Genomic DNA, 27227 nt, shown 5'->3' on the forward strand with positions numbered 1-27227 from the left:
GGGATCTGGGGTGGGGCCAAGGATGAGGGGCTTAGGGCTGGCGCAGAGGGTTGGACTTGGAGGGGAGGGCTCCATCTGGGGGTGGGGCAAGGGATGAGAGTTTGGGATGCAGTCTGCCCTGGGGCTATGGCAGGGAGAGAGGACTCCCCCCCAGCTCTCTCTCCCCACAGCAGCACCTGGGCAGGGACAGGGGAGGGAGAGGCGGGGCTGGGACTGGGGGAGGAGCACTCCCTCCCCGGCCGTGGCAGGTGCCAGACAGGTTCCATGAGCACCTACATGGTGCTTAATAGGCTGCTGTGCATCCGCACAGCTTACAAGGAACTTAGATGGGGACACAGGCCAGGGGCTGCTCCCGAGCATCCCAGTCCCCCACCCAGGGCAGGTGGAGGGTCTGGGTTTACCCAAGCAACCTGGTGGCTCTTACCATGGCCCAGCTCTTGGCTTCTGGCCTAGCCGGGGGGGAGGGGGGGCCTTGGGGGAGAAGAGGAGGAGCAAGGGTGGAGCCATGGAGGGGTGGGGCTCCTGCATATGTCTCACTAGATATGCCCTGTGGCTATTTTTATGGTCTCTGCTTACTCTTGTTGTTAGTTAGGGATAGTATCTTACTTGAGTGTGTTAAAGAGCTGCATTTAATAGAAAGGGAGAACAGGGATAAGCATGAGGCCTAGCAAGTGATACAGAAATACTTCCAAAGGTGCCCATGAAACATCACCTCTTGCTGACAGCTGTTGAATGCCTTTATGATGAATATTGAGGACACTGTTTTCTTCCTAGCCTAGCAGCTTTCGGTGCTCACTTCCCTCAGATTTCTTCACCTCACTGGATTGTGAGTAACAAAATACTATGCTCAACATCCTTACTTGGGCCTCACTGCTGCTCTCTCAATTCTATCACCCACTCCTAAAGTCGAGATTCTCAAGGTTTTATGCTACAAGAAAAAAAAATAAAACCACTGCAAATTCTGAGCCTAAAATCATCAACAAGTTCCCTTCAAGTTTTCCACATGTAATGTTCAAAATGGAGCATCTCTAAATAAAATGGGGCAAGCCCCAAAGATTTCCCTTTTTATATACATTCTATTGTCATTGATGTACACATACTCATACTAAAGTGTTCTCATGTATGAGAAAGGTATATCAAAGTAAATGCAAGTGTGAGAATGTGATGGTGGCTAGCCTGAGAACAATAAAGACCTCTATTTAGACACAAAAACATTTTATTTTTATTTCATTTCTCTGCCACCTATCCTGAGAATGAAGCACCTCCCAAAACATAATACTCACAGTTGAAAAATCTAACATTCAGTACAATTTCTTGGTTCATCAGTATATCACAAGCAGCAGCAATGCAAATTTCCCCACAATGCCCCATCAACATGCTTCAATCCTGACCTAAATAGGCCATCTCTAGGATTTACAGAGTGGTTCAGTCTCCACTGCCAACCAGGGTACCACCTTGTGCCGGCTGTGGGGGCGTTTCTTTTTATTTCTGTCGTGTGTGTATCTATCAGTAGAAACTAGACTGAGACCATCAAACTCATTTCACTTAGGCCACCAAGCAAGCTATGGTAACAGCTTTCATTACTGGCTGGATGTAGATCTGAACCAGACCACAAACTAGAGTTGACAAGCAGTATTTTCCATTACCAAACCTGTGAGATAACTTTTTTAAATAACCAGAGATGGCTGTACTTTGCATTTCACATCTGTCTGCACTGTATTAAGTCAAAAATAAAGAAATTTAACAAACCTTGAATTCTTTCTGATGTGCAAGGGCATTTGCTCATTCCTTTTCCCTTAAATGGTAATTTACTAATACCGTACTGATTCTTAGAAAGTCAAGCCAGCCTAACATCACTGTGAATTGTGAAATAACCAATTTTTATAAAGGCTACTATCTCAAATAGATCTATCTTGCTAAGACTGCTGAAACATATAGGTTGCACAAAGGGTTAGCAACATACTAGCCACTCTCCTCTTGGGAGACCAGAGTTCAAATTGATATTTAAAGTCGCATGTGAAAATTAGTGGGTCTAAAGCTAAACCATTTGTGCACAGTACAACATTAATACACATTTGAGCACAATTCTGTTCAAATGAAGGCCAGAACTGTACCAGCAGTTCAACAGATCAACACTGGGGCACTGAGTAAGGAAGACACACAGAGCTCCTGCGTGTCCTGCTTGGTTCTTACATTCCTGTTAGCCTATATTTGTACAGTATTAGAACTTACAGCCCCTTAGTTTCACGAGTTCTAGAGTTGTATAAAACCAGATTTAAAAATTAAACCTATTAAACTACGTGCAGAACCAAATTGACTGGTCCTGGGTCCTGTACAAGGGAGTCAGTATCAACTGCAAATCAAAATAAAGGAGACTGATGTAGCTAAGAGGAGAGAATGTATATACAGATATATGCACATCCATACCATGAATCAAGGCCCACTACAATATAGCATTCTGTGCAGTGCCTAGAGTTGTATCTGTAATACATGTGTTTCATTCAGTAGAAATATATGAGCAGGCCTCTAACGAGAGAAGAATTTTCCCAAAGCATTAGAGAGGACTAAAACCACCCAGTAACATTTTTACAGGATACAGGGTCAGCCCACAATACATGTCCATGACCAAATGGGGAAGATAATGAGAGACCTGTTCATTATGCCAAGGCCTTGTTTTCCAGTTCCCACTTAAATATCAATCAACTGGCAAACAAACACTCCCCATTCCATTCATCTCTTCTTGTTTATCTCTACAAAACAACACAAAACCATATGCAAGCTTTTACTGTCAGTGCAAAGCCATATTACTCCTGCAACTAACACAAGCTGATAGGTTAGTTGTGAGCTCCCCCCTTTTTCCCTCCCATTCTTCTCACCATTTGTCTCTCTTAAATCTTGCGTTGGTTTAAGTGCTGTGTCATTAAATTCCAGAACAGTCAGTGCTGCAGCTTCTGTCTCCAAACACTGATCTGCTGCTTTTTAGTTCAAAAATTAGAACTAAATTTAATTTTTGAAAATTAGACAGGAGTTAATTTCATTGTGGTAAGGGCCCTCCATTTTGTTTGTTTCTTTGACCTGCATATCAAAGGATGCTTTGGGCAGATATGTAGTGGGAAAGAATCACATGTGATCTTGTTTCTCCCCACACCCTTCACTCCATAAAACTGCTCAGCCCAGCCCAATCCAACACTGAAGGAGACAAAGCATCCATACAGTGCCCATTTTCCATTCAGCAGAAGAGGGCTGCTCAGGGGAAGCCCAGGAACAAGTAACCCAAGCAGGAATTAACAGAGCAAACAAAGAGCATCTTGTCCATGCTGAGAGAGAGGAGCTAAAAGAGCGATGTCGTTCATTAAAATGCAAGGCAGCGAGGCAGCACACAACCAGTCACAAGCATGGTTGAAGCTTCAAATGAAAAATGGGGAAAAACTAAAATATAAGCATGCCAACATATGGACCCAAAGCAACTCACCCAACAGTCTAGAAGGTGCAACTGGTTATAAAAGCCCCTCCCACCAAAAAAAACAAAAACGACAAACCCCACCCCCCCACAAGAACATGACATTTTTCAGCTCAGCAAAGATCAACAGCGAGTTGAATAGTACACAGTGCCCACAGGTAAAGTATGCAATTACTAGAACCATTAAAATGTCAAGATAATGACATTTTAAAACAACATAACTCGTAACTGCTTTCTTAGGAAAGAGTGAGGGCCAGGGGGAGGGGATACAACACTGTAAGAGCAACAGGTCAAGTGTTCTCTCTGGCTCCTTGGGGGAAGGAGCGTGTTATATATGTTAGTTTTTAAACATATTTGTCACATAATAAAACCATTAGCTTGTGAATTAAGCGGTTCAATTTTTAAATAGCCCGTGGCTCTAATGCCCTGTTTTGTTTGTGTACTCCATGTATGCCTTGTGTATTCAGTTATGCTTCCAAGGGCGGGGGACCACATTGGTTTTCCCACAGATTTGTAAGAAAAATGCAAGATTGTTGAGGGGAGGATGAGAAACACTCAAGGGTTCCTGGTGAAATTGCATTTCTGTCTGCTACAAATCTCCTGCTCAGTTACTGGGAAAATTAAACACAATGTTTTTACAACATAATCACTTTTACTCCTGCAGCAGATGTTACCCACTGCAAATGGTTCTGATATAACTGAAGTATTTTTAATCTAATATCTTGGACTCTGAGGTAATTTCCCAGCTGCAGGACTGCAATAATTCCATATCTTCTTTTCTTTAGGAGATTAACTTGGGTATGTTTTAATTTCAGGGTGTGACTGTTGCTCTCTCTCCTGTTCTTAAAAGAGAAGTGGGACCTTACAAGTAATGGAACAATTTCCTGTTTCAAGTCAGCTCTTACCTTTTTATTCATTTCCCTGCACCTCCCCACAAATTTCTTCCCCCATCATCCACCCTTGCCACCCACATCTTCCAGCTCTCAAACGACACTTCATAGCAGCGACCCTCATTCCAGCCAACAGACAGAGATTTCACAAACACTACATTTACTTTTTTAAACTAAACAATACATGTTCTCCAATGAAGTGTTTTTGTTTACACAGAAGAGATATAGACAAACATGTTTGAATTTTGTAACAGACATTTGTTTTGTAGGTTTATAATAAAAAAGAAGCACTCTGGGCAAAATCCTACTCGCATTAGTAACAGTGCCCCCTCATGTCAAGGCAATCTGAGAAAGGGAGATAGGGCCTGATACTCCTCTCACTTACATGATGAAATAAAACTGGCATTAACCCTATTAACTTTACTAGAGCTACAGCTGGTTTACATGATTTATGTGAGAGGAGAATCAGGCCCATAGGTTTTATTCAGATATACAAGTAAGTACAAGTGTTATCAATTCTTACAATTTTATTGTGAGTCTTGTGGTATTTGGTGTCTTTCTTAAAACTCCAGCTCCTGGACTTATGAGATTACACTGGTCTACAATTTTTGAGAAGTCGTCTGCTTCAGAGATAAAATGTGCTATTTATTATGTATTTTGATGTGCTGAATTCAAATATGACAATTAAAACAACTGATTGGCTACTGTTTCTACCATTTCTAAGATATTTAAGTTTTACATTTATGCTCTATGTATATTGATGTAGATAGTAGATATAATCAATAAATTGTAAAACCTAGGTCTTTTCATGTGTTTATGGGTTGCTTCCTACAATGATAATTTTTCACCATGCTCCTGTTTTAATGTAACACTTTAAAAATCAGCAAATTAAGTATATATAAATCAAATTTATTATGAACAAAAGGCAAAAAAACTATTATGTACATAGTTTAGTCCTATTCAGTAGTCTACTCGTGCTTCTTGGCTTGTCTCTGCTATTCATTAAATGGAGCATCTTCTTGTTCACTGTCCAGCCAATAGTCTGCAAAGCATCTGATGGGCTCCATTTGCCCTGATAGATTTCTTCCATTGTTCAATGTTCACTGGTGAAATCGCTCACGCTGTGCTCGTCACTCACTCCTCCACAGTTCGGTGAAAAAAATCTAGATTGACGAGTGCAAAAAATTGTATCTTTAGTACATGTTGCAACAAGCTTTTTGTATTGCCTTGAGGCCAGTTTTCCACCTAACAACCGTAGTTGGTCTGCCTTGTTGGTTTCTGAGAAAATTATCTGCCACTAACTGAATCGGCTTCCATGCCGTCTTTTCCTGCACGCAGTGCATGGTCAAATGCATATCATCTCGAAGAAGTTCACGAATCTGAGAGACAAACAAGATTGACACCTTCATTTATCTTAGCTTCACTTAACCTTGTAAATTTTCCACGGAGTGATCTACATGAAAATAGGGACCAGGGAACGTGAAAGCTGCTTGTTTTGTCAAATGGCTTGACTTTGACAAAGTCTTCATCAGACCCAGCTTTAGGTGTAAGTGTGGGTAACCAAAATCTTCCTCATGATATCAACATATGCTATGGCATGCTGAACACTTCTTCCTCCCAGCTCCAATGACTTTCGGGCATGTTTCCAGTTTCTTGATGTAGTAGGAATTCTCATGCACTATCGACTATCCATTCGGGGTCATGAGAAGAGGACAGCAACTTCTGGTCTGTCATCAGTCTGCAGAACCAAGAACAATTGAGAGAGCAACACCCCCTTCAAAAATTCGCCACCCCCAAAGCTGCCACATGATGTTTGGCCATAGTTTATGCAATCTCAAAAGTTGTTTCATGTAGTCACAAGTTTCCTTCATATGACTGCATGAACCAACTGGAATTTGATGGCAAAAACATTTCCATTATGCAGCAATAACAGCTTAGAGAGACTCGTCTTCGATGAATCAATGAAACAGTCTCCAAGCTCATTTGGATTGAGTGAATGATAGTTTGAGGGATGCGCAGTTCACACAAATGCGGATGTTGCATTGCTCAGGCAAAAGATCACCTCTCCAATGACTTCCATGAAGAAGAATGGAACAAGATCCTTTTGACGGTCATGGAACATGGAAACCCTAACATCACCTGCCAGGAGATTCCACTGCTGTAGTCTGAAGCCCAACAGCTAGACTAGAGCCAATCAACAATTTTAAGCATTTTCGTTCTCAGTGACCCAGAATTAGTAAAGTTTGACTACATTTATTTCATAAGCATTTTGGCTGTAGAGCAGTGTTATGGGAGAATTTCAGTGTTTATTTTAAAAAGTTTCTAGCCTTCATGGCTGCAGAGAAAAGCTTGAAAATGTGACCTGAGTGCAGCCAAAACCCAGAAAGCAAACAGAAAAACCTTAAAATATATATTTTTAAAATCTAATGGATTTTTAAACCATTTATGTCTTTTGCGGGCCTGACATGATTTTTGAATGCTGGGGGTTGGCAATGCTGAATACCGGGAGAAGGATTCAGCCTTTCAAAGAGGCTTGGAAGAAAGGCTGTTTATAAGATCACTTATATACAATCACATTATTGCATCTCATATGTAAGTGCAAAGAGTTTTTTACTGTTCTATACATGATGATGGGATGTACAAGCATTTTACTTCTTGCATCTGAGCTGTCCTTAGAAACTAACCCAGCCATTAAACTGCTGCTGTGCCCTCACAACTAGGTCCATAAAATCCATCCTCGTTCCCAGTAAGATGACATATTGCCTCTGGTTATCTCCTACTGGGAGAGAAGGAGATGTCCTTTTCTGAGTTCAGTACAGTACATGTGTATGTGAAAATGTTACCATTAGAAAACAGCCTGCAGCACAAACATGGTCTTCCTGTTACCAGCGTGTTGCTATGGGCACTATTTCTGAGAAAACAATCAAATAAACAGAACAGGAAAATAGAAGAACGTTTCAAGGGAAAGAAACAAATTACAAAGAGCCTGGACTAAATACAACCTGTGCCTAGCTCCTACTGACAGTGATAGAACTGATCATGCCCACCCACAATAGAACAGAGGCATTTTCAAAAGAACTTAAATGATTTAGGACTGCAAATCCATGGGATTGTGCTCTTAAGACAAGCTTAAGCATGGTTTAAAATCCCATACAGAATTCTTATTTCTAACTACTCATGCAGGAACATAAAACTGTGACTGCATATCAGTTTTAAATTGTTTTAGTTTTAAAAAACCCTGTTAAATAGCATGTGTTTTCTCTTCATTATATTGTTTATGTTAATTTAGTGCACATAAAAGAAACCAGTTTCACTGAAGTTGTCTAAGTACAAGCTGAGGTAACAGCAGTGAAAACTTCCCCATACTACTCTCATCAGTGCCTCAACCCTGTTCAAGAGCAACTCCCTCTAGGGGTAAGAGGGTGACTCAGTTCTCTGTCAGCCTGTTGCTGAAAAAGTGTCAGGAAAGGGATCAATTGTGCTTTGTCATCAAAGAGACAAGAAATTAGTTACTTTCAGACTCCAAGCTGGTTTCAAACCAGCTCCATGTTTCATTACTGCCTTCCAGTCCTTGTTAAAGTCATTCAGCCTTTTAAATTCTCTCCTGGTTGAAACTGGGTGCACATGTGAAAACAACTATTTAAAATTAAATCCAAATTCAATTCTATGGTGAAACTACATTAATATTCCAGGCATCTCAAAATGTCTTACCAAATAATGAATCAGATACTGGGAGTATAACCACTTTGACAGCAAGAAGAACTATACTCTCATTAACATCTCTCAGACAATCTTGGACATTAAGCCTTTTTGTTGTGGGGGAGAAGAGGGGGGAAAATCTGGCCTGAACATTGGAGTTATTCCGGATTTCTTTCACAAAGAGCTTGGGAATCTTGAAAACCAACATGGAAAGCCACCAGTATGAATGGGAGAGACTTTAACACTCCATACCTGAAAAATGACAGTGCTCCACTGTAAACTCAGATTGAGAGATTGGGTCCTTGGGAGCTTTATTGAAATCAGACCATAAAACAAAAGTTTCTCTCAATGAAACAGTTCTTTTGTTGTACATGAGCAAACAAAAATAAAACTCCTCTCCCTCAGAAAAGACCTTAAAACTGGGGACAAGGGAGCAGTATTAGTTAATGGTATCTAACTTCATTTACTTGATTGGAAGTAAACAAAGTTACTGCTTTGAAAGAAACATGTACAATAAGCAACAGAGAGCTGTATAAACTGAAACCGCTCAGAACAAACCAGTCAGAGCTAGTTAATATAATCTGTTCTATTCACATAACTAAGCTTACTCCACCAAGGTCATGAACTTTCCTGGAAAAGCTCAAGTAATTAGCTTCAGAAGCTTACACCCTTTCTTTCCGTCTGGTTAATTTTGTCCTTAAATCAGTGCCTCTTACAGGTGGCTGCTTGCTATGTTCCTTCTGGTCACAACGGTGAGTTATGCTTGTTATGTCCCCAGGAAGATGCTCAAAGAGCAGTGATCAGTAGCTACAAGATCACTCTCTCCCTTCTCCTCCTCCCCCATCTCCCCTGCTCTTTTAAAACATTTTTGGATAGATACCAACTCAAACCCTTCTTACCTGGCGAAAGAACAGCAGGTTTCCGATGAAAGGCAAAGGTGCAGGATGCCTGATACCCACCCTCTCCAGCCTGGAGAACGAAGAGGTGGAATACCTGGGAAAAGGGTTAAATAGACAAGAAATTAGTATTGGACGGAGTCACCATATGGCTTTCCAGAGGAATTAGATCAAAGAGTTTCTGGAGTAAGAGTGGGAGGATGCTTTCTGCAATCAGTCAAATGGCACAGTCAATGCAGCAGTATTGCTCTGCAGCTCCATTTACTAAGCACACTTGCAAAAGCTAGTGGATTGATGCCCGAGGAGTGGGCGCTAGAGAAAAGAGATTCTTCAACACAGCATATCTAGGCCTGGAAGCTTTTGGGGCACGTGATTCTGCTCTCAGATACACCAGGGTAAATCAGAAGAAACTCCTGTGAAGTCAATGAAGGTACACTGCCATAACATACGTGAGGTTAGAACAGGCATTTCATTTCTGACTGGTGGCACAGGGGAGTGGTCAATTCCCTTCCCCACCACTGCCGATTTAGAGCACTGGTGCAAGAACTCAAGCTGGAATTAGCAGTGCCAGAGACAAGATACGGTCAGTATCTCAGGGGGCTGTAGCTTCTGTGCCAAATGTACTGATTAACTGATTTGACAGCTACTAGTCAGCAACTTAAAACAAGATAGAATAGGAAGAACCGAAAACCAATGGAAAAAAACTCCCAGGTGCATCTACTGTCAAATGCTGTGGCTGCGCATCATAAGACAACACTTAAAACCTTTACACCAAAATCAATTTTAAATAGGAGTGATGTTTTTAGGTAGTGAAATCTGCCAGAGACGAACATGAACAATTGTAGTTAGCCAGATACCCGATAAAGCTTTAACCGAATAGTAACACTATAGGGACAACGCACACTGAAATCAATAGAACAACTCCCACTAATTCCAATGAGATCTAACCCGCAGGCTCCAGTTCAGTTTAAGGATTGTCTGTGGAAGAGTCTGCTAGTCACACAACCTTCATACGCTCCACTTGAAAAGCCCAAGGTGAAATACAGATGCTTGGCTCTGCTCTTAACTAAAGGACAGAAGGTGCGTGCTCCTCCTTGAGGGAAAAAAAAAAAAAAAAAAGATGGAGAATAGTTGGACTCTGAAAAGACTTGTCGGAGGAAACCATCTTCTATGTCATATCTTGATTCTCTTTTTCTCCCAGTGTCAAAGAATTCTGGGTGCTGAAATATTCCATAACTAGAAACGGGAAGAGAGAGTTGGATCTCCTGGGACCAGCAAAACAAAGTGAAACTAAAGTATCTAGTTCTAGTTAGTGGTATTTTGTATTTTTTTATCCCCAAATGATTTCTTATAATATATCAACTTCTGCTGATTTTCCTCTGTGACAATATTTAAAAAGAAATTATTATTACAGAGTACATGTCTGATCATTTTTAGATAGTAACATTTTTTAGATGACAAGACAAACCTGTGGGAGCACAAATTCTGAATAGAAACAAACTTCTCTTTGGTTCATGCAAGAGCACAATTTCAATGTGACAGGGAATTGTGGAAAAAGAAAAGGTGGGGGAAGGCATATAAGTCCACATTTACTATATGTTTGATGATTATTATTGATTGGGGAGGGCTATTTAACCACATTAAAATTAAGAGATTTTTATGTCAATGGCCAAGACTCTTGAAGGAAAATTGTTTTAACTTGAAATTATAATATGTTAGCTATTTGCTTCCCACTCCCTACCCCCCTAAAAAAAGAAAAAACTGACTATTTTTCTTTTATTTTATTTTAAGATTTGTCTAAGCTGTGTTTTTCATTTTGGGGACTTTGATATGACATATCCTCAGTGTATAAAGTAAGGGGCAAAAACATTTTTTAGACTAGTGTACTTACTTGTATTTTATTGTTGATGTTTTTATTTGAAAATATAAATAGAATGATCATTAAAACACATTATATGTCACAATGTATCAGGTTTTGGTACTCATAGCTATCCAATCCACAATTACAATGCATTTTCTCTCAATGCTACCAACACCACAGATCTTCATGTATTGCAAAATGAAATAAAACTAAGTATACTGCATGAAGATGATGTGATCAACTAATACTTAATTAAAAAAAAAGAGCTAATTAGCACAAACCATGTTCAAAGTTTAGCACTGATTCTCATGAGAGCACAGGAAAGAAAATATACTGCAAGTGCGGAAACCATTCACCCCTTCATTAGCATCTCATCATTGTCAGCCTCAGAATGTTCTGGCAGCTCCACAAAATGGCCTTTTTTTCGGTGATGCAGCCGTCTTCTGATGCTCTTTGTTCTAGTTACATTTGAAGTAGATTTTCAAAAGGTATAAAAAACATGATTTACGACAAGATGGTAAGCAGAGCACTAACATAGCCACGCTGAGCGCTGGCACATAATGACTCAGAAAGCAGAGTGAATGGGGGGAAAAAATATTGCCATGCTTGCGCACACATATTCAGACACCCTATAATTGTAGGGCATTTCTGCTACTTTAGTCGCTTTTCCTCAGTTTTGCAGGGAAAAAACCCTGTACATGACGGTTGTTTTCAAACAACCTGGGAAATTACATAGCAAAAAAAGCTGTATTAAAATAATATTAACGTTGCAAAGCCAAACACTGGAACGCTAGGAAATCCCAGCATTAAGATTACCAGTGTAACCTTAGTTCTGCCTTCTTCCGTGCATGCATAATGATACAATCTTGAATTAAACAAAGCAGGAAACATAGGCATCTTCTACACAATGGTCATCAGCCATATGTGAACGGGAGACCTTCAGCTCCATAGCACAGACCTTTATCACTTGAGCTAAGAGGTAACAAGTGGTGCTAGTAGGTTATTATCTTCTATGTGGATCAGCTACTACAGCAATTCTCAACCTGGGGTACAGGGCCCCTAGGGGAGCCGTTAGCAGATTTCAGGGGGTCCACCAAGCAGGGTCAGTGTTAGATTCTCTGGCGCCCAGGGCAGAAAGCCAAAGTCCCATCGTGCAGGGCTGAAGTCCGGGGCTTTGAACTCCACCACCCAGGGCTCAAGTCGAAGCCTGGGCAATTTAACTTCATGGGGCCCTGTGCAATTGCTCTGCTAGCTAACCCCTAATGCTGGCCCTGGTTTTTAGATGCAGAAAAACAGTTGTTGTGGCACAGGTGGGCTGTGGAGTTTTTACAGCATGTTGGGGGGGGGGGCACTCAGAAAGAAAAAGGTTGAGAACCCTAAGCTACTAGATGGGAATGTGATACATTTTGCCAGTGATTTACACAGCTATTTGAGAGACATATGAGAAATCAGGATCCCTGGGTTCCGTTGCTGGCTCTGGGAGGGAAGAGTGGGTTAGTGGTTAGAGCAGCAGTCACAGACAGGATAGCCAAGCACATAGCTCTGATATATTCATTCTGAGAGGCAGTTTGCCTAAGTGGATGAGTTTTAGATCTACTGTATTAACAATGGGAATTCTATTCCCTTCTCTGCCTAAAGGCACCTTGTCACCTTCTGTTACCTGATCTATAAATAAGGGGATGGGGGAAGGAATGACAACAGTTGCCTACATCCCAGGGTAGGAACATGCTGTGTTATGAAGCGGATAGCAATATAAACAGCATACAGAAGAAGGAGGGAGTCTGGAAAGGCTACTCTTTAATAGACCTGCTGTACAATGCTAAGAGACCATTCTTTATATACAGGGTACATCTATACAGAGAGCAGCAGTGAGTCTGAGATCCCAGGCTGACAGTCTCTAGCTAGCAGAGCTCACCCTACAGTGCTAAAATTGCTGTGTACATGCCGTAACTTGGGCAGGAGCTCAGACTTTGAAACTTAGAGAGTGAGTCCTTTGATAATACTGCCTGAGTTTTGGGGCACATGGTAGTGCTACCCTGAATGCTCTGCTATGGCTGCCAGGCTGTTCAGTAAAGCCTTGCTGTAGATCAGCGGTTCTCAGACTAGGAGTCAGGACCACTCCGGGGGTCGCAAGGTTATTACATGGGGGGTCACGAGCTGTCAGCCTCCACCCCAAACCCCACTTTGCCTCCAGCATTTATAATGGTATTAAATATATTTTCAAGTGTTTTTAATATATAAGGAGGGAGTCGCACTCAGAGGCTTTCTATGTGAAAGGGGTCACCAGTACAAAAGTTTGAGAACCACTGCTGTAGATGATTTGTAGCCCCTGCTGGAATTCATACCTACTATGGAGGCCCTAAGTGAGAAAAAATATGGAAAAACTGCCAAAGTCTTTAAAAAGAAGTTTTATCTAATCTGAGATTACAATCACTAAAATGCCTCTTTAATAATAATTGTACAGTTATTGATGTCACTACAGGGCAGAGTTAAGTTTGTTTGGGTGCCTTATCTGTATATTTCCATTCTTTATCATGTTTGATTTTATTAAAGTGTAACCTTAACCCAGAATATCTGGAGGTTTGTAATGCTTGATTTTGGGATAATTACAACATTTCTGTAAAGTCTTTTACCCTGAAATTACATTAACTCCATCTCAACATAGTTTTTAGTCTTGGAATAAGATACAGTGTCTGGGGCACCAGAGTAGCTGCTCCACATGCAACTATCATCAGGAAATGCTATTACATTAACAGCTTTGAATTGCACACAGAACAGGAATGAAGGAAGAGTCAACGTACTCAGAATTTTATTTTATCATCTTTGGTTGGGGCAGCAGGAGTGGCGCCAGGGTTTCTGGCGCCCTAGGTGGACGGCCGTTTCGCCACCCCCCGCGGCTCTGGTGGAGCTGCCGCAGTCATGCCGGCGAGCGGTCCGCTGGTCTAAAGGCTCTGGTGGACCTGCCGCAGGCATGACTGCAGTAGGTCCGCCGGAGCCTTTAGACCAGCGCACTGTCCGCCAGCATGGCTGCGGCAGCTCCACCGGAACCGCCAGAGCAGCGGACCATCTGCCAGCACGACTGCGGTAGGTCCCCCGGAGCAGCATGCCGCCCCCCCAGCAAAATAGCACTCCCCAAAAATTCTGGCGCCCTAGGCCATTGCCTAGGTCACCTAAATGATAGCGCCGGCCCTGTGGGGCAGTTCCCCATATGTTCAAATGGCAGAGAAAAACAAGGGGATTCTTAGATTTCTTTAAGAAACACAAAAGACTTTTGGAGGAGGCAGTAGGGGAAGAAAAAACTGTGATGGTAGAAATACAGACAAGGAGGTGCGAGGGGAAAGCAAATTCAGTCAAGGGAGAAACATACCAAATATACTTCAATACACCTCTACCCCGTTATAACACTACCCGATATAACACAACTTCAGATATAACGCATTAAAGCAGCGCTCCGGGGGGGCAGGGCTGCGTGCTCCCATGGATCAAAACAAGTTTGATATAACGCGGTTTCACCTATAACACGGTAAGATTTCTTGGCTCCCGAGGACAGCATTATATCGAGGTAGAGGTGTATTTGCAAACATACTCCAATATTTGCACATATAGTGTTATCAGCCCTAATAACTATTTTAAAAAATGGTATTAAATTTTTAACAAAGTGGCAAACATCAGAAGGAACCAGAGACACAAGAATAATTACAAAATCAATAAACAATTCAATAATTCCTAGAAGACATTCAAATGACTTTTGAGAGCAAGATGCCACCGTTGGATATTGAGCACAAATCTAAAAAGACAGTTAACATGCCAAGTGAATTCTTGTAGGTTGGTAACGCTGATTTAAGCTGTCTGAAATGTGAGTTTCCCTCCACAGATCAGAGTGCAAAATAACAATAGGGAGAACAAAAGACACATACACAGCAAAGACAGAGAGGGAAATTAATAATAATAATAATTAATAATAAGTATGATAATTCTTCTGGCTTTTAAGAGATAATAAATTAATAAACAGAGGTGGCAATGCCCTATCAACCACCCACTCTGTGAGTACTAACAATACATCTTCTATCATTTAGTGTAAACTGTTTACATCAAAAGATACTGTTCAAGAGTCAGTGACAAGGGAAGAGTATAAAAATATTGCTCAGGCATACAGGAGCTAAATCAGGAAGGCCAAATCACAATTGGAGTTGCAACTAGCAAGGGATGTTAAGAGTAACAAGAAGAGTTTCTACAGGTATGTTAGCAACAAGAAGATGGTCAGGGAAAGTGTGAGCCCTTTAGTGAATAGGGGAGGCAACCTAGTGACAGAAGATGTGGAAAAAGGTAACATACTCAATGATTTTTTTTGCCTCTGTCTTCATGAACAACGTCAGCTCCCAGACTACTGCACTGGGCAGCACAGTATGGAGAGGAAGTGACTAGTGGTTCAGGACTATTTAGAAAACCTGGACAAGCACAAATTCACGGAGCCGGAAGCACTGAATCCAAGGGTGCTAAAGGAGTTGGCTGATGTGATTGCAGAGCCATTGGCCATTATCTTTGAAAACTCATGGCGACTAGGGGAGGTCCTGGAATGAATGGAAAAAGGCTAATATGTCCATCTTTAAAAAAGGGAAGGAGGAGATCTGTAGAACTATAGGCCAGTCAGCCTCACCTCTGCCTGGAAAAATCATGGAGCAGGTCCTCAAGGAATCAATTTTGAAGCACTTCGAGGAGAGGAAAGTGATCAGGAACAGTCAGCATGGATTCACCAAGGACAAGTCACACCTGACTACCTTAATTGCTTTCTAGGATGAGATAAATGGCTCTGTGGATGAGGGGAAAGCAGTGAATGTATTATTCCTTGACTTTAGCAAAGCTTTTGATATGGTTTCCCACAATATACTTGCCAGCCAGTTAAAGAAGCATGGGCTGGATGAATGGACTATAAGGTGGATAGAAAGGTGGCTAGATTGTCAGGCTCAACGGGTAGTGATCAATGGCTCCATGTCTAGTTGGAAGCTGGTATCAAGGGAAGTGTTCCAAGGGTCGGTCCAGGAGCCAGTTTTTCTCAATATCTTCACTAATGATCTGCTGCACCCTCAGCAAGTTTGCAGATGACACTAAACTGGGACGAGTGGTTGATATGCTGGAGGGTAGGGATAGGTTACAGAGGGACCTAGACAAATTAGAGTATTGGGCCAAAAGAAATCTGATGAGGTTTAACAACGAGAAGTGCAGAGTCCTGCACTTAGGATGGAAGAATCCCATGCACTGCTACAGACTAGGGACCGAATGGCTAGGCAGCAGTTCTGCAGAAAAGGACCTAGGGGTTACAGTGGACGAGAAGCTGGATATGAATCAACAGGGTGCCCTTGTTGCCAAGAAGGCTTTTTTGGGCTGTATAAGTAGGGGCATTGTCAGCAGATCGAGGGACATGATCATTCCTCAGATGAGGCCTCACTAATGCCGGAGTACTGTGTCCAGTTTTGGGCCCCATACTACCAGAAGGATGTGGAAAAATTGGAGTCTCCAGCAGAGAGCAACAAAAATGATTACGGGGCTGGAGTACATGATTTATGAGGAGAGGCTGAGGGAACTGGGACTGTTTAGTCTGCAGAAGAGAAGAATGAGGGGGGATTTGATAGCTGCTTTCAACTACCCTGAAAGGGGGTTCCAAAGAGGATGGATCTAGACTGTTCTCAATGGTACCAGATGACAGAACAAGGAGTAATGGTCTCAAGTTGCAGTGGGGGAGGTTTAGGTTGGTTATTAGGAAAAACTTTTTCACTGGGAGGGTGGTGAAGCACTGGAATGGTTTACCTAGGGAGGTGGTGGAATCTCCTTCTCTAGAGGTTTTTAAGGTCAGGCTTGACAAAGCCCTGGCTGGGATGATTTAGTTGGGGACTAGTCCTGCTTTGAGCAGAGGGTTGGACTAGATGACGTCTTGAGGTCCCTTCCAACCCTGATATTTTATGATTCTATAATTAAATCATCATAGATTCTAATATACCACTGAAATTATCCCACATTACTTTGTCATTCTTTTTGTGTTTGAGCTCCTTCAGAGATGCAACTCATCTCTGACAACATCTGCGAGCTATAAATAGTGATATTTAGAGAGAAGAATTATGGTACACTTTTCAACTCCACTGAAACTTGGAACTTTTCTGGAAGGCTGATTGGGAAAACAGAAAATACTTTGCGGAAATAGGGCTTATCCCTGGTAAAGAGGTAAGTGTTATGATATGTCCCCCAGTTCATTTTACACACACAGAGGTATCAGTACAGACACACATACCAACAGAGGCATCAGTAGCAATTGCATAATTAGCAGGGATTCAAACCCTTTGTTATATATGAAAATTAAAGTGTGTGCTCCCCAAATGTACAGCACTTACTCTGAGTACAGAATGAACTGTCTGACAATTTACATGTAAATCTGTTAATAAGTTTAGAAATGAAAATGAAATAAAATGAGTCATTTATGAAATTCTGAAACCTTGTGTCAGATTTCTTTTTGGGGGGAGGCATCTAAGAACTTCAATATAAGAGCAAGAGACTCCTCAGATTTTCCATATAGTTAAAACTCACTAAAATCTTATTTATGGCCTATATTTGAATAAGTTTTTAGAATTAATGGTTATTTTACATACACAGTTATGCTTCATACCTAAGATATCTACTGCAGCAAAGACTGAATGATACAAAGTTCTTCTGCAACAGAGAATTCCACAAAGAACTATCCTCTTCCAAACTGGCTGCCCCCTCTCATTATTTAAAGGGACAGGAAACCACACTTGCTCTCTGTTGGTGGCCATTTGAGAACGAGTCTCATTTTTCCCCACTCAGATTGTGATTCTGCCTCCTAACAGCACAGAAAATCACCATTTTCCTTAAAGGCTCTTGTGGTTTTGACTCATTGAGAACAGTTCCATTTTAAAAGAGGGCAGTTCTTTGTGACAAATAAACTTTCATAAAAAATGGCAAAAAGTGACCATTAATCCTAAATTTATTTTCAAAAACTACCAGATCTAGTCAAGGGTTAAGCCAGCAGCAAGAGGGAACTAGGGTGTATGCATATGTGTGCACAAGGGAATGTAGAGGGCGAAGGAAGGAGAATTAGGGGTGTGTGCGTGCAGGGTAATATAGAGAGTATATATAGCTGTATAGTATATAGCTAGGGAATTTGGAGGACAGGAAGGGGGTGGAAACTGTGATATACACTGACTGTTTTGCTTTGCTCTGAGAAACCAAAGCAGCTGTAAACCCAGTTTAACTGACCTGTATGCTTTGGCCACTTTGAATTGTTCCAGAACGGGGTAAAGCAGCCAAAGTGTACCGGTGAATCTGGCCATAAAACTCTGCCATGTGGTGTGACAAAGTCAGGGGTGGAAAAGATGTATTTAAATGTATTGTGTCTTTAAAAATCAGTCAAATCTAATCTGGGTCCATAAACACTAAAAAACCTTTATCCTAACTATACGGTTACCGTATCATGCCCTTGCAGGACAGAATTAAGGTTTCTGATAAAGGAGGTACTTTGAATTATAAAGCATAGTAAGGAAAAATAATCAGTAAACCCCCAAAATATATATCTGAATATTCCTTTTGCACAAGATTTCAGCAAGTTTTTCATTACACAGGAAGTTTTTTTAAGAGTCAACGAAAGGACAGACTCAGAAAGCTGTCTGGGTGCCCTAACTCTGTATTTCCATATCTGAACAAGCATGGATTTCTTTCAAATGTAACTTTATGTATGACTGTATGGGGTTATAAACACTTGATTTGGGGATAATTACAGCATTCCTTTAATGAAGCTAAATTCTAAATTATGATATGCACTCAACTCCATTTTAACATAGTTTTGTGTCAGAATAGGACAGACAGTCAGACAGACATATACACACACACGTAATCTGCCAGTTTTGGGGGACAAAGTATTTTCCAGCTACAAAGTTTATGTGACCATAGTTTTCCTATTCCAGATGAATTACCTAGTGTTTTAATGATATACTAGGCAGGCAAGGGCAAATGTATATACATTTATACTTCAAATATCTGGCAGCCATCATCTTTTAATCCACGCTGTTCTGGTCTACCGAACAATTCTCCTAATGCATGTTGTCATGAGGGAGCTGGCTGGCTAAAGAGACAGGTAATCAGACGACTGCAGGTTTGTCATAGTAATTTTTTTTAATATCACTGATGAGTTGCATCCAATTAAAAAAAGAAAGCCAATAACACTTGCACAATCAACAGGCATTACTGCTCCAAAGAGAAGCCCCATGGGAGACAGTAGGCCTGTATGGCAGACCCATACAATATTTCATCACTACTCTCAGAGGATGGGTACTCAGAGTGCAGCCTCTTCCAACAGGGCTATGACTTTTTCAAAACAAATGCTAACATTCATGTCTGTGATATATCTAAAGTTGTCATAAATAATGTTACTTCACTTACCTTGTCTGTCAACCATGCTGATTCATAGAATATCAGGGTTGAAAAGGACCTCAGAAGGTTATCTAGTCCAACCCCCTGCTTAAAGCAAGACCAATCCCCAGACAGATTTTTGCCCCAGATCCCTAAATGGCCCCCTCAAGGATTGAACTCATAACCCTGGGTTTAGAAGGCCAATGCTCAAACCACTGAGCTAGTCCTCCCCCCTTCACCAGTGTCATCTCAATGGGCAAATGTGATCCAGTTCTGAAGCAACCAAAAGCCATTGCCATCTTGTGGCTGTTTGGTATCTTTGCAAAATGAGTTGGTGGCCTCAGTCCAGTTCCTAGGAGACAGGTGCCCTTAGAACCTAATAGCCATCTGAGTAGATGAGGCAATGAAACACAAAGAATTCCAGTGACTTGCTCAAGGCCATACAGCTAGTCTATGTCAGAGCTATGAACTGCACCAGGCTCTCTGGAGTCTCAGTGCAGTGCCTTAACCACAAGACCACCCTACCTCTCACTCTCTAGGACTGTTAACATGGCACCTTTGACATGCGCTAGCCTCCTTTCCTTTCTTTTTTATTTATTTTTTTTTTATAGCATACTCATTTGTGCCTGCCTATTGCAGGGCCTATGGCAGAGCATGTTACCATTGGGGCTCTGAATGCCCCAGCATTAGTCAGGAAAGTTGATATTTGCATAAACTGAGGCTTCTTTTAAAAAACATGATTTCCAGTGAACAGGATAACATTTCATAAAGTTTTGCTGCCCCGTAATTACACATCTTCATTTTGTAATTAGACATCTTAATGGCATAATTAAAAGGACATGAAGTTTCAACTTAATTAGACATCCTAATTGTTATGCAAGTTCATATCCTAGTGATGGAACTCCATTTGCAAATGCACGACATGTGTTTCCACATAGATCTCAACTATTTCTAAATGCCAATAAGAATAACCCTAGATAGGACTGGTTGCAGATGCAATGAGTTTAAATGGAGAAGGGAGCCCTGCCCAGGGGCCTGGTGATTATATCTGTGCACTGCCCATGAAGAAAGTGAGTTTGATTCCCAGGCCTGTGGTCTATTATTCCTTGGGGACAGCAAGGATTTCCAACGCTGCAAAGGGACAGGGTTAAAGTTCTTGTACTAAATTCCTCAACTGAACATGCATGCAGCCACTTAAGGACAGATTATGCCAATAAGGCCTGGTCTAATGCTGGGAGACAGTGTGGTATCACATCACAACCGGGGGAGCTCCCAGAGGAGCAAAATTGCCTCAAGTGCCTCACATACCTTCTCACCGCAACAAGCATTCCCTCTCTGCTGTCTACTAGTTTTAGTGGCTGGAGCACAGGCAGGGAATGGAGCCAATGGCCCCAGCTCCCACCTCCCAGATTTTTGGGAGTATGGGCAAGGAGCAGTCTCGGTACATAGGAGAGCACAAGAACTGCAATTGTGGCTGGCCCCTGAATAAGCGCCATAAGTGGTAGTGCAGCAAGCCTCCTTGCATCACCCTTGCTTGTATACTTAGCACCAGTGCCAGCACTGACAGATTTGGGAAAGATCCAAGTTATCACTGGACAGACAAAGGTGACTCAAGCAGGTAGGATGGTCTCAAGAGTTTTACAGGGCTCCAAACTGCTTCCCCTTCTGATGCACCTGTACCTGTGGCAGGAGGAGAAGGGAGGTTGTTTCCTCCTCCTCCTCCTCCTCTCATCCCACCGCCAGCAAGAGACCAAGGGCTGACCCATGAGTTGCAGATCTCGCACAGGGCATGGGGCTCCAAGTAACTACTTGTTTAGCTTTCAGTGCTCATTGCTACAGTACCTGAGTGCTTCACAAACATTAATTAATATATCTTCACAAAATGTCTGTGAGGTGAGGAGATGGGTTTTTTTGGTTTTTTTGCACACAAATGGGGAGCTGCAGTATTATCCCTTTTTTACAACTTAAGATCAAAAGTACTTAATGTTTTAAGGTGCCCAATTTGAGATGACTAGATTTTTCAGAGTACTTATCACTGTATATGTTCAAAGCACCACTCCCATTGACTGCAGTTGCAGCTGTGAAATCATTTCTACAATTCAGACCCCAGGATCTCAAGTTGGGCACCCCAACAATGAGGAGTACACAATTAGTGGCCACCTGTGAAAGTCTGCTTAAAGTTACTTGCCAAGAATCACACAGGAACTCTGTGGCAGAGGCAGGGACAGAATCCAATTCCCCAGGGCAGCACTCAATTGCCTTAAAAGTGAGACCATGTTTTCTCTTCCTGCAATTCCCTGTCTCTTTCATTATGCATCTTCCAACTTCTGCAATCAAGGAAGGAGAGGTCCTACCGACTACAGTCTCCTTTACTACACAACCTTGATTCATCCCCAGGGCAGGTCCATCCTGGGTACTCAATGAGGCAGGGGTCCAGCGAAAAAAATGGTATGTGATCACGGAACTAGAGACTGTATTATAATTCATATACACAACAATGAATTAAGATCGCACAGGCAAGTTAATTCTGGCATTGCCTAACTTTTGCATGCTTGGTTTTACAACTTTAATAATAAACAAAGAGACCTGTGGCATCTTATAGACTAACAAATGTATTGGAGCATGAGCTTTCGTGGGTGAATACCCACTTCATCAGACGCAGGTAGTGGAAATTTCCAGAGGCAGGTATAAATATGCAGGCAAGAAGCAGGCTAGAGATAACGAGGTTAGTTCAATCAGGGAGGATGAGGCCCTCTTCTAGCAGCTGAGGTGTGAACACCAAGAGAGGAGAAACTGCTTTTGTAGCTGGCAAGCCATTCACAGTCTTTGTTTAATCCTGAGCTGATAGTGTCAAATTTGCAAATGAACTGAAGCTCAGCAGTTTCTCTTTGAAGTCTGGCCCTGAAGTTTTTTTTTTTTTTGCTGTAGGAGCCGAAGTACATAGCAGAGGGGCATTGCTGGCATATGATGGCGTATATAACAATTGTGAACGTGCAGGTGAATGAACCAGTGATGTTGTAGCTGATCTGGTTAGGTCCTGTGATGGTGTCACTGGTGTAGATATGTGGGCAGAGTTTGCATCGAGGTTTGTTGCATGGATTGGTTCCTCAGTTAGAGTTACTATGGTGTGGTGTGTGGTTGCTGATGAGAATATGCTTCAGGTTGGTGGGTTGTCTGTGGGTGACGACTGACCTGCCTCCCAAGGTCTGTGAAAGCAAGGGATCATTGTCCAGGATGGGTTGTAGATCACTGATGATGCGTTGGAGAGGTTTAAGCTGAGGACAGTAGGTGATGGCCAGTGGAGTCCTGTGGGTGTCTTTCCTGGGCTTGTCTTGCAGCAGGAGGCTTCTGGGTACACGTCTGGCTTTGTTGATTTGTTTCCTTATTTCCTCATGTAGGCATTGTAGTTTAGAGAATGTTTGGTGAAGATCTTGTAGGTGCTGGTCTCTGTCTGAGGGGTTGGAGCAAATGCAGTTGTACCTCAGTGCTTGGCTGTAGATGATGGATCGTGTGGTGTGTCCGAAACGGAAGCTGGAAGCATGAAGGTAGGTATAGCCATCGGTGGGTTTTCCGCATAGGTTGGTGTTAACGTGACCGTCACTTATTTGTACTGTAGTGTCTAATCTAACTCCTTTCCAAGAAATGATCTCAAGAATTTGTTAATATAGGCAAAACAACATATTTTCTCCTAGCTTTGTCGTAAGAGAGAACTGAACTATTTTAATGGGTTTTTTTTTGTTTTTGTCTTTTTAAACTTAGTCTGAGAGACATCTGGCATGGAAAATTTCAGCCCAATTGGTTAAAATCTGGCAAAGGTATATACAACTAAAAACAGGGTCTTATAATCGGAAGTGTTGTGCTACTTTAATCATAGGTGGTGCTACCAGCCCCATGCACAATAAAATACTTCTGGTTAAAAAAAAAAAATTGCCTCCTAGACTGAGAACTTGTATGTCTAATTTCAGCCCATAGCTAATTATTATATCTGAGTTATAATCTATCATAATAGGGGGTGACAATGGCAACACTGAAACCCTTAATTATAGGAATGCTACCATAATACCGTACATACCAGACAGCATATCACAACCTGAAATCAGTACTGAAGAGCTCTGCAGTTCCCAGAGCTTGAAAGCTGCCGTAAGGCTTCAGAAATTCCTCATCATTCCACTCTCACTCCTCATTTCCTCATTCCATGGCTTACTTTCCACTCCAAGTTTTCTCTTTTCAAATTATTAAAATACAGAGATTTATTTCCCATAAACAGTCACTCTCCTGGGTTGGCCTTATTTCACCGAGATTGCAATGGAGGCACTAATGCTCCTGGAAGAGTAATTCTGTACGCTGGTGAGCTGTTGAACCAACAGTAATGGCATGGGAAGAAGGAAAGAATGTAAGAGCTGCCACTAGTGTACAGCATGCAGAGTTGTAGCCGTGCTGGTCTGAGGATATTACACAGACAAACTGGGTGAAGGAATATCTTTTATTGCAGCAACTTCTGTTGGTGAAAGAGACAAGCTTTCAAGCTTACACAATGCTCTTCTCCAGGGTGCACCAACATTCTCTGAAGCAATCTGTAGTAGCAAAAAAAAATATAGCACCATCTGGTGGCCAGCTTCGGGGCCCACAGGGATAAACTGCCAAACATAAAAATGAAGTTTCAGTCCGGGATGCTGTGGGTTGCTGCACAGGTTAACATACATTGGGAGCAGGCTGTAGCCAGGGGGTCCTAAGCTCCAATAGTGAATACAGTAAAGCATGCTGGGTAGTGAGGACAAACATTAGAAGAGACTGGGCGGGAGGGCAATTCAGCACCGCCACCCACAGTACTCCTGTCGTGATAGGTACCCATGGAAGGAGAGTGGGGGGCTGGATTGATGGAAACAAAGCTGGTGAGAAAATGCAGATTTACCCCCGCTCCCTTGTTTCCTGTGCCCAGAATTCATGACTTGATCTGGTATCCTCTCTGGCTGAGAAGGGCTAAGTCTGTAGGGAGGAGCAGTAGTGTTGGACAGGGGTCCTCAAATTTTGTTATGCTATGGATAGAGAGATTGCTTCACGGGCCATCTCCTCTCCTATTTGCAGTCACATAGACCGCTTCCTCTCCCTATGCAATTCCTTAAATAGAAAAGGAAGATCAAGAAAGTATTCTTATAATCGTTTAATGTGATTTAGCAGCCAGAAACAAAGAGTAGCTGCCATCATCATGTGACCAGCCAGCTCTCTGTCGGCCACTAATAAAGGACCGCTAGTCCTTTATGTCTAAGTTTGAGAACCACTGCCAAAGAGAACATAGCTGAACAGCTGCAATGTGAGGAGGGGTGGGATCTAGAATTTGTGAAGGATTGGACCAAAGAATAACAGTAAACAAGTTAAACTTTAAAGGAGATGGCATTAACCTGAAGTATAGACAAAATGAGTTAAAAATACTTTCAAGTGTTGCCGAATCCCTGTGCCAGATTTCTTGCTATTTTACAATCCAAATTTCCCTATTTCTAAAAAAACCATTTTTTGCTTCCCTGCTGCTGTGTGAAAGACTCGCTCAAAACAACAGGGAAAATGACTGACTATACAAAAGTACAAATGGGAATCAATGAAACTGAATATATATAAAGTGTCAGACTTCACAGGAAACTATTGAAAAATAGACTCCCTCCTCCCTCTTTAATTGCTATAAATTACAGTAACATTAGGCATCACTTGCAACAACAATAGGTTAAAAGTGTTCAAACAGAAGCACAATTTTGAAGTTGATGTGTCCCTTTAACAACCCCTCTCTTGACTGACTGTTATAAAAAGGTGCCTGCAGCACCGGACCACTCGATCTCATTGATCAGCTGCACTGAAGACCATTATGGTGATTCCTCCAATGCACAGAAAAATTCCATCCCTTAATTTTTTTAAAAATCTTTTTAAAAAACCTCTTGTTCGACAGATAGTCACCATGTACAGGCTGACATGGAAACAGCTTTCCTGTAACAGAGTCTGTTTTTCATTATTCTGTGTCATATCATAACAGCTTCCTCTTCAGATCATTCATCTGGATGTTCCATACTGTACACAGCAACGTTCCCCTTTTTCTGTGAAATGGCTTTGCACATGAAAGGAAAAGCTAATTTTAAGGAAGCAGCTCCACTCCTGCCTCTGTCTTGTTCTTTCTTGCACTGTTTGACAGGCTATTGAATGTGGCTTATAATGCATTGCTCTCTAATAATACAACAAAGTCAATTATTGCTGTCTGTCCCTTTGCCACCAGTTTTTCTCTACATTAGATGTGCAATTCTGCGCTTAATGTACTGTACCTATGTGATGGGGACCCCGGGGTATAACTTGGAACTGTGGGACCACTGTGCCTCCTTTAACTCTCTAGCCTAGGCTGTCTCTCACAAAGCTGTGCTGTGACAGGCAGTAACACCCCTTTGGGCACTGTGATCACTCAGCCATCAACATGTGGGACCCCTCACCCAGCTGTATTACATGAATGCCCCCTGAGCCACTCATGAATTATACAGAGAAAGGCACCAGTCAATCACCCCATCACTGCCCCCCAGAGCACACCCCCCAGAGGACTCAGGAGGAGCAGGGGCAGCTGCGCAGCCAGCAGCCGGAGAGAAGCAGCAGTTTCTCCTTCAAAGCTCCACTTCTCTCCAGCCACTGGCTACCCCTGCTCGCAGGGCCGCATTCCAAAAGGGGCTTTAGAATTGCAGGCTAGGGACCCAGGGACCCCTTAGCCCAGGGCCCTGTAGCCCCTAAAGCCCCTGCCTTCAGGGTGGCCCTGCCTGCCCTGGGGCGGGGCAGCTTCCCCGCTGGCTCGCTACCTCTGGCGGCGCTCCTCTCACCACGCCCCCCAATGGATCATCTTGAGCACCCCCTGGGGTGCATGCACCCCACTTTGGAGACCACTGCCGTAGAATCATGAACTCTACCATTTCATTACCACTTTCACCCAAGCTGCCCTCCACTTTTAAATTATCAACCAGTTCCTGCCTATTTGTCAAAATCAAATCTAGAACAGCCTCTCCCCTAGTAGCTATCACAGTGGTGAATATGGAGGTTCCAGGATGTATTTTGTGGTGCAAGTGAAAGATCCCATTGGTGGTATTTATAAAAAGGACTTGTAATAGCTCCTTTGTCCCACACCAGTCTCCCTCTTGTGGTAAAACAGTCTAACATTCTTTGCTGTGCGTGAACAAAAAGTTTCATCACTTAAATTGCAAGTTCTTTGGAACAGGGACCATCTTTCTGAATTGCATGTACAGCACCTAGCACAGTGGGGCCCAGATCCTTGAGTGGGGCCACCAGGTGCTACTGCAATTCAAATAAAAAATAACTAATCCATCAGCATCAGATCTCTCATGACCTGGCATAACTGCACTTAGAAAAGTTTGTATGCATTCATGGCTGCCATACTGGACTCACTCAAAGGAAGGGAGAGAGTCCCCTGCTATCATCTTCCAAGCATTAAGAGCTCTGGTTTTTATTTTAAATGTCTCAAGTGTAAGCAAAACGGTGGCTGTGATGTGAAGTGTCTGGAAAAACTATGAATTCCCTCAGCAGCTCTAGCACACTTTTCAAGTGATTTTTGAGTACCTAATGGCTGCTCCGTTTACCTACCCAGTCACTGCACTAACAATAGCTTGCTCCTTGTAAAGCACTTTCAGATTCTTCAAATACTTAAACTTAAAGGCGCCATGTTTTAACAAAAACACCTCCAACCACTCACCCCCCAAAAAACCCAAACCCTGCTGTAGTCCCCATGAAACAAAATGAATATTTGTTTTACAACTTTATTTATTTTGGTAGCAGCACAGTTATCACAAAGGTTTCTGTACACTACATTTTTATTCATCCTGTGCACTTATCTTTCACTAGTATCTATCCCTTCAGGGGTGCATTAGCAGCAGAGGTAAGTTAGTGCCAAACCGAGCAACTGAACATTCACATTGCCATCCTTCAAAAGGGCCATCTTCTTGCCCTCTCTGAAGCTATCCTGCTGAGCAATGCAC

At 42.2% G+C, this 27227-nt stretch overlaps 1 protein-coding gene across 2 annotated transcripts in view; it reads right to left on the reverse strand.

Annotated features, from left to right (window-relative positions):
• TBXAS1 (thromboxane A synthase 1) overlaps positions 1 to 27227 on the reverse strand; it is a 357796-nt gene that overhangs the window by 261899 nt on the left and 68670 nt on the right. For both annotated transcript variants that reach the window (XM_075068946.1, XM_032781962.2), the window contains one exon: positions 8949 to 9042. Coding sequence is in view for 1 of the 2 variants with exons in the window: in XM_032781962.2 (XP_032637853.1) it covers positions 8949 to 9042 (94 nt within the window). In the remaining variant the exon portion in view is untranslated. The remainder of the gene's footprint in view (positions 1 to 8948; positions 9043 to 27227) is intronic.

The sequence above is a fragment of the Chelonoidis abingdonii genome, chromosome 1, assembly GCF_003597395.2.
Source record: "Chelonoidis abingdonii isolate Lonesome George chromosome 1, CheloAbing_2.0, whole genome shotgun sequence".
Taxonomy (NCBI): domain Eukaryota; kingdom Metazoa; phylum Chordata; order Testudines; family Testudinidae; genus Chelonoidis; species Chelonoidis abingdonii.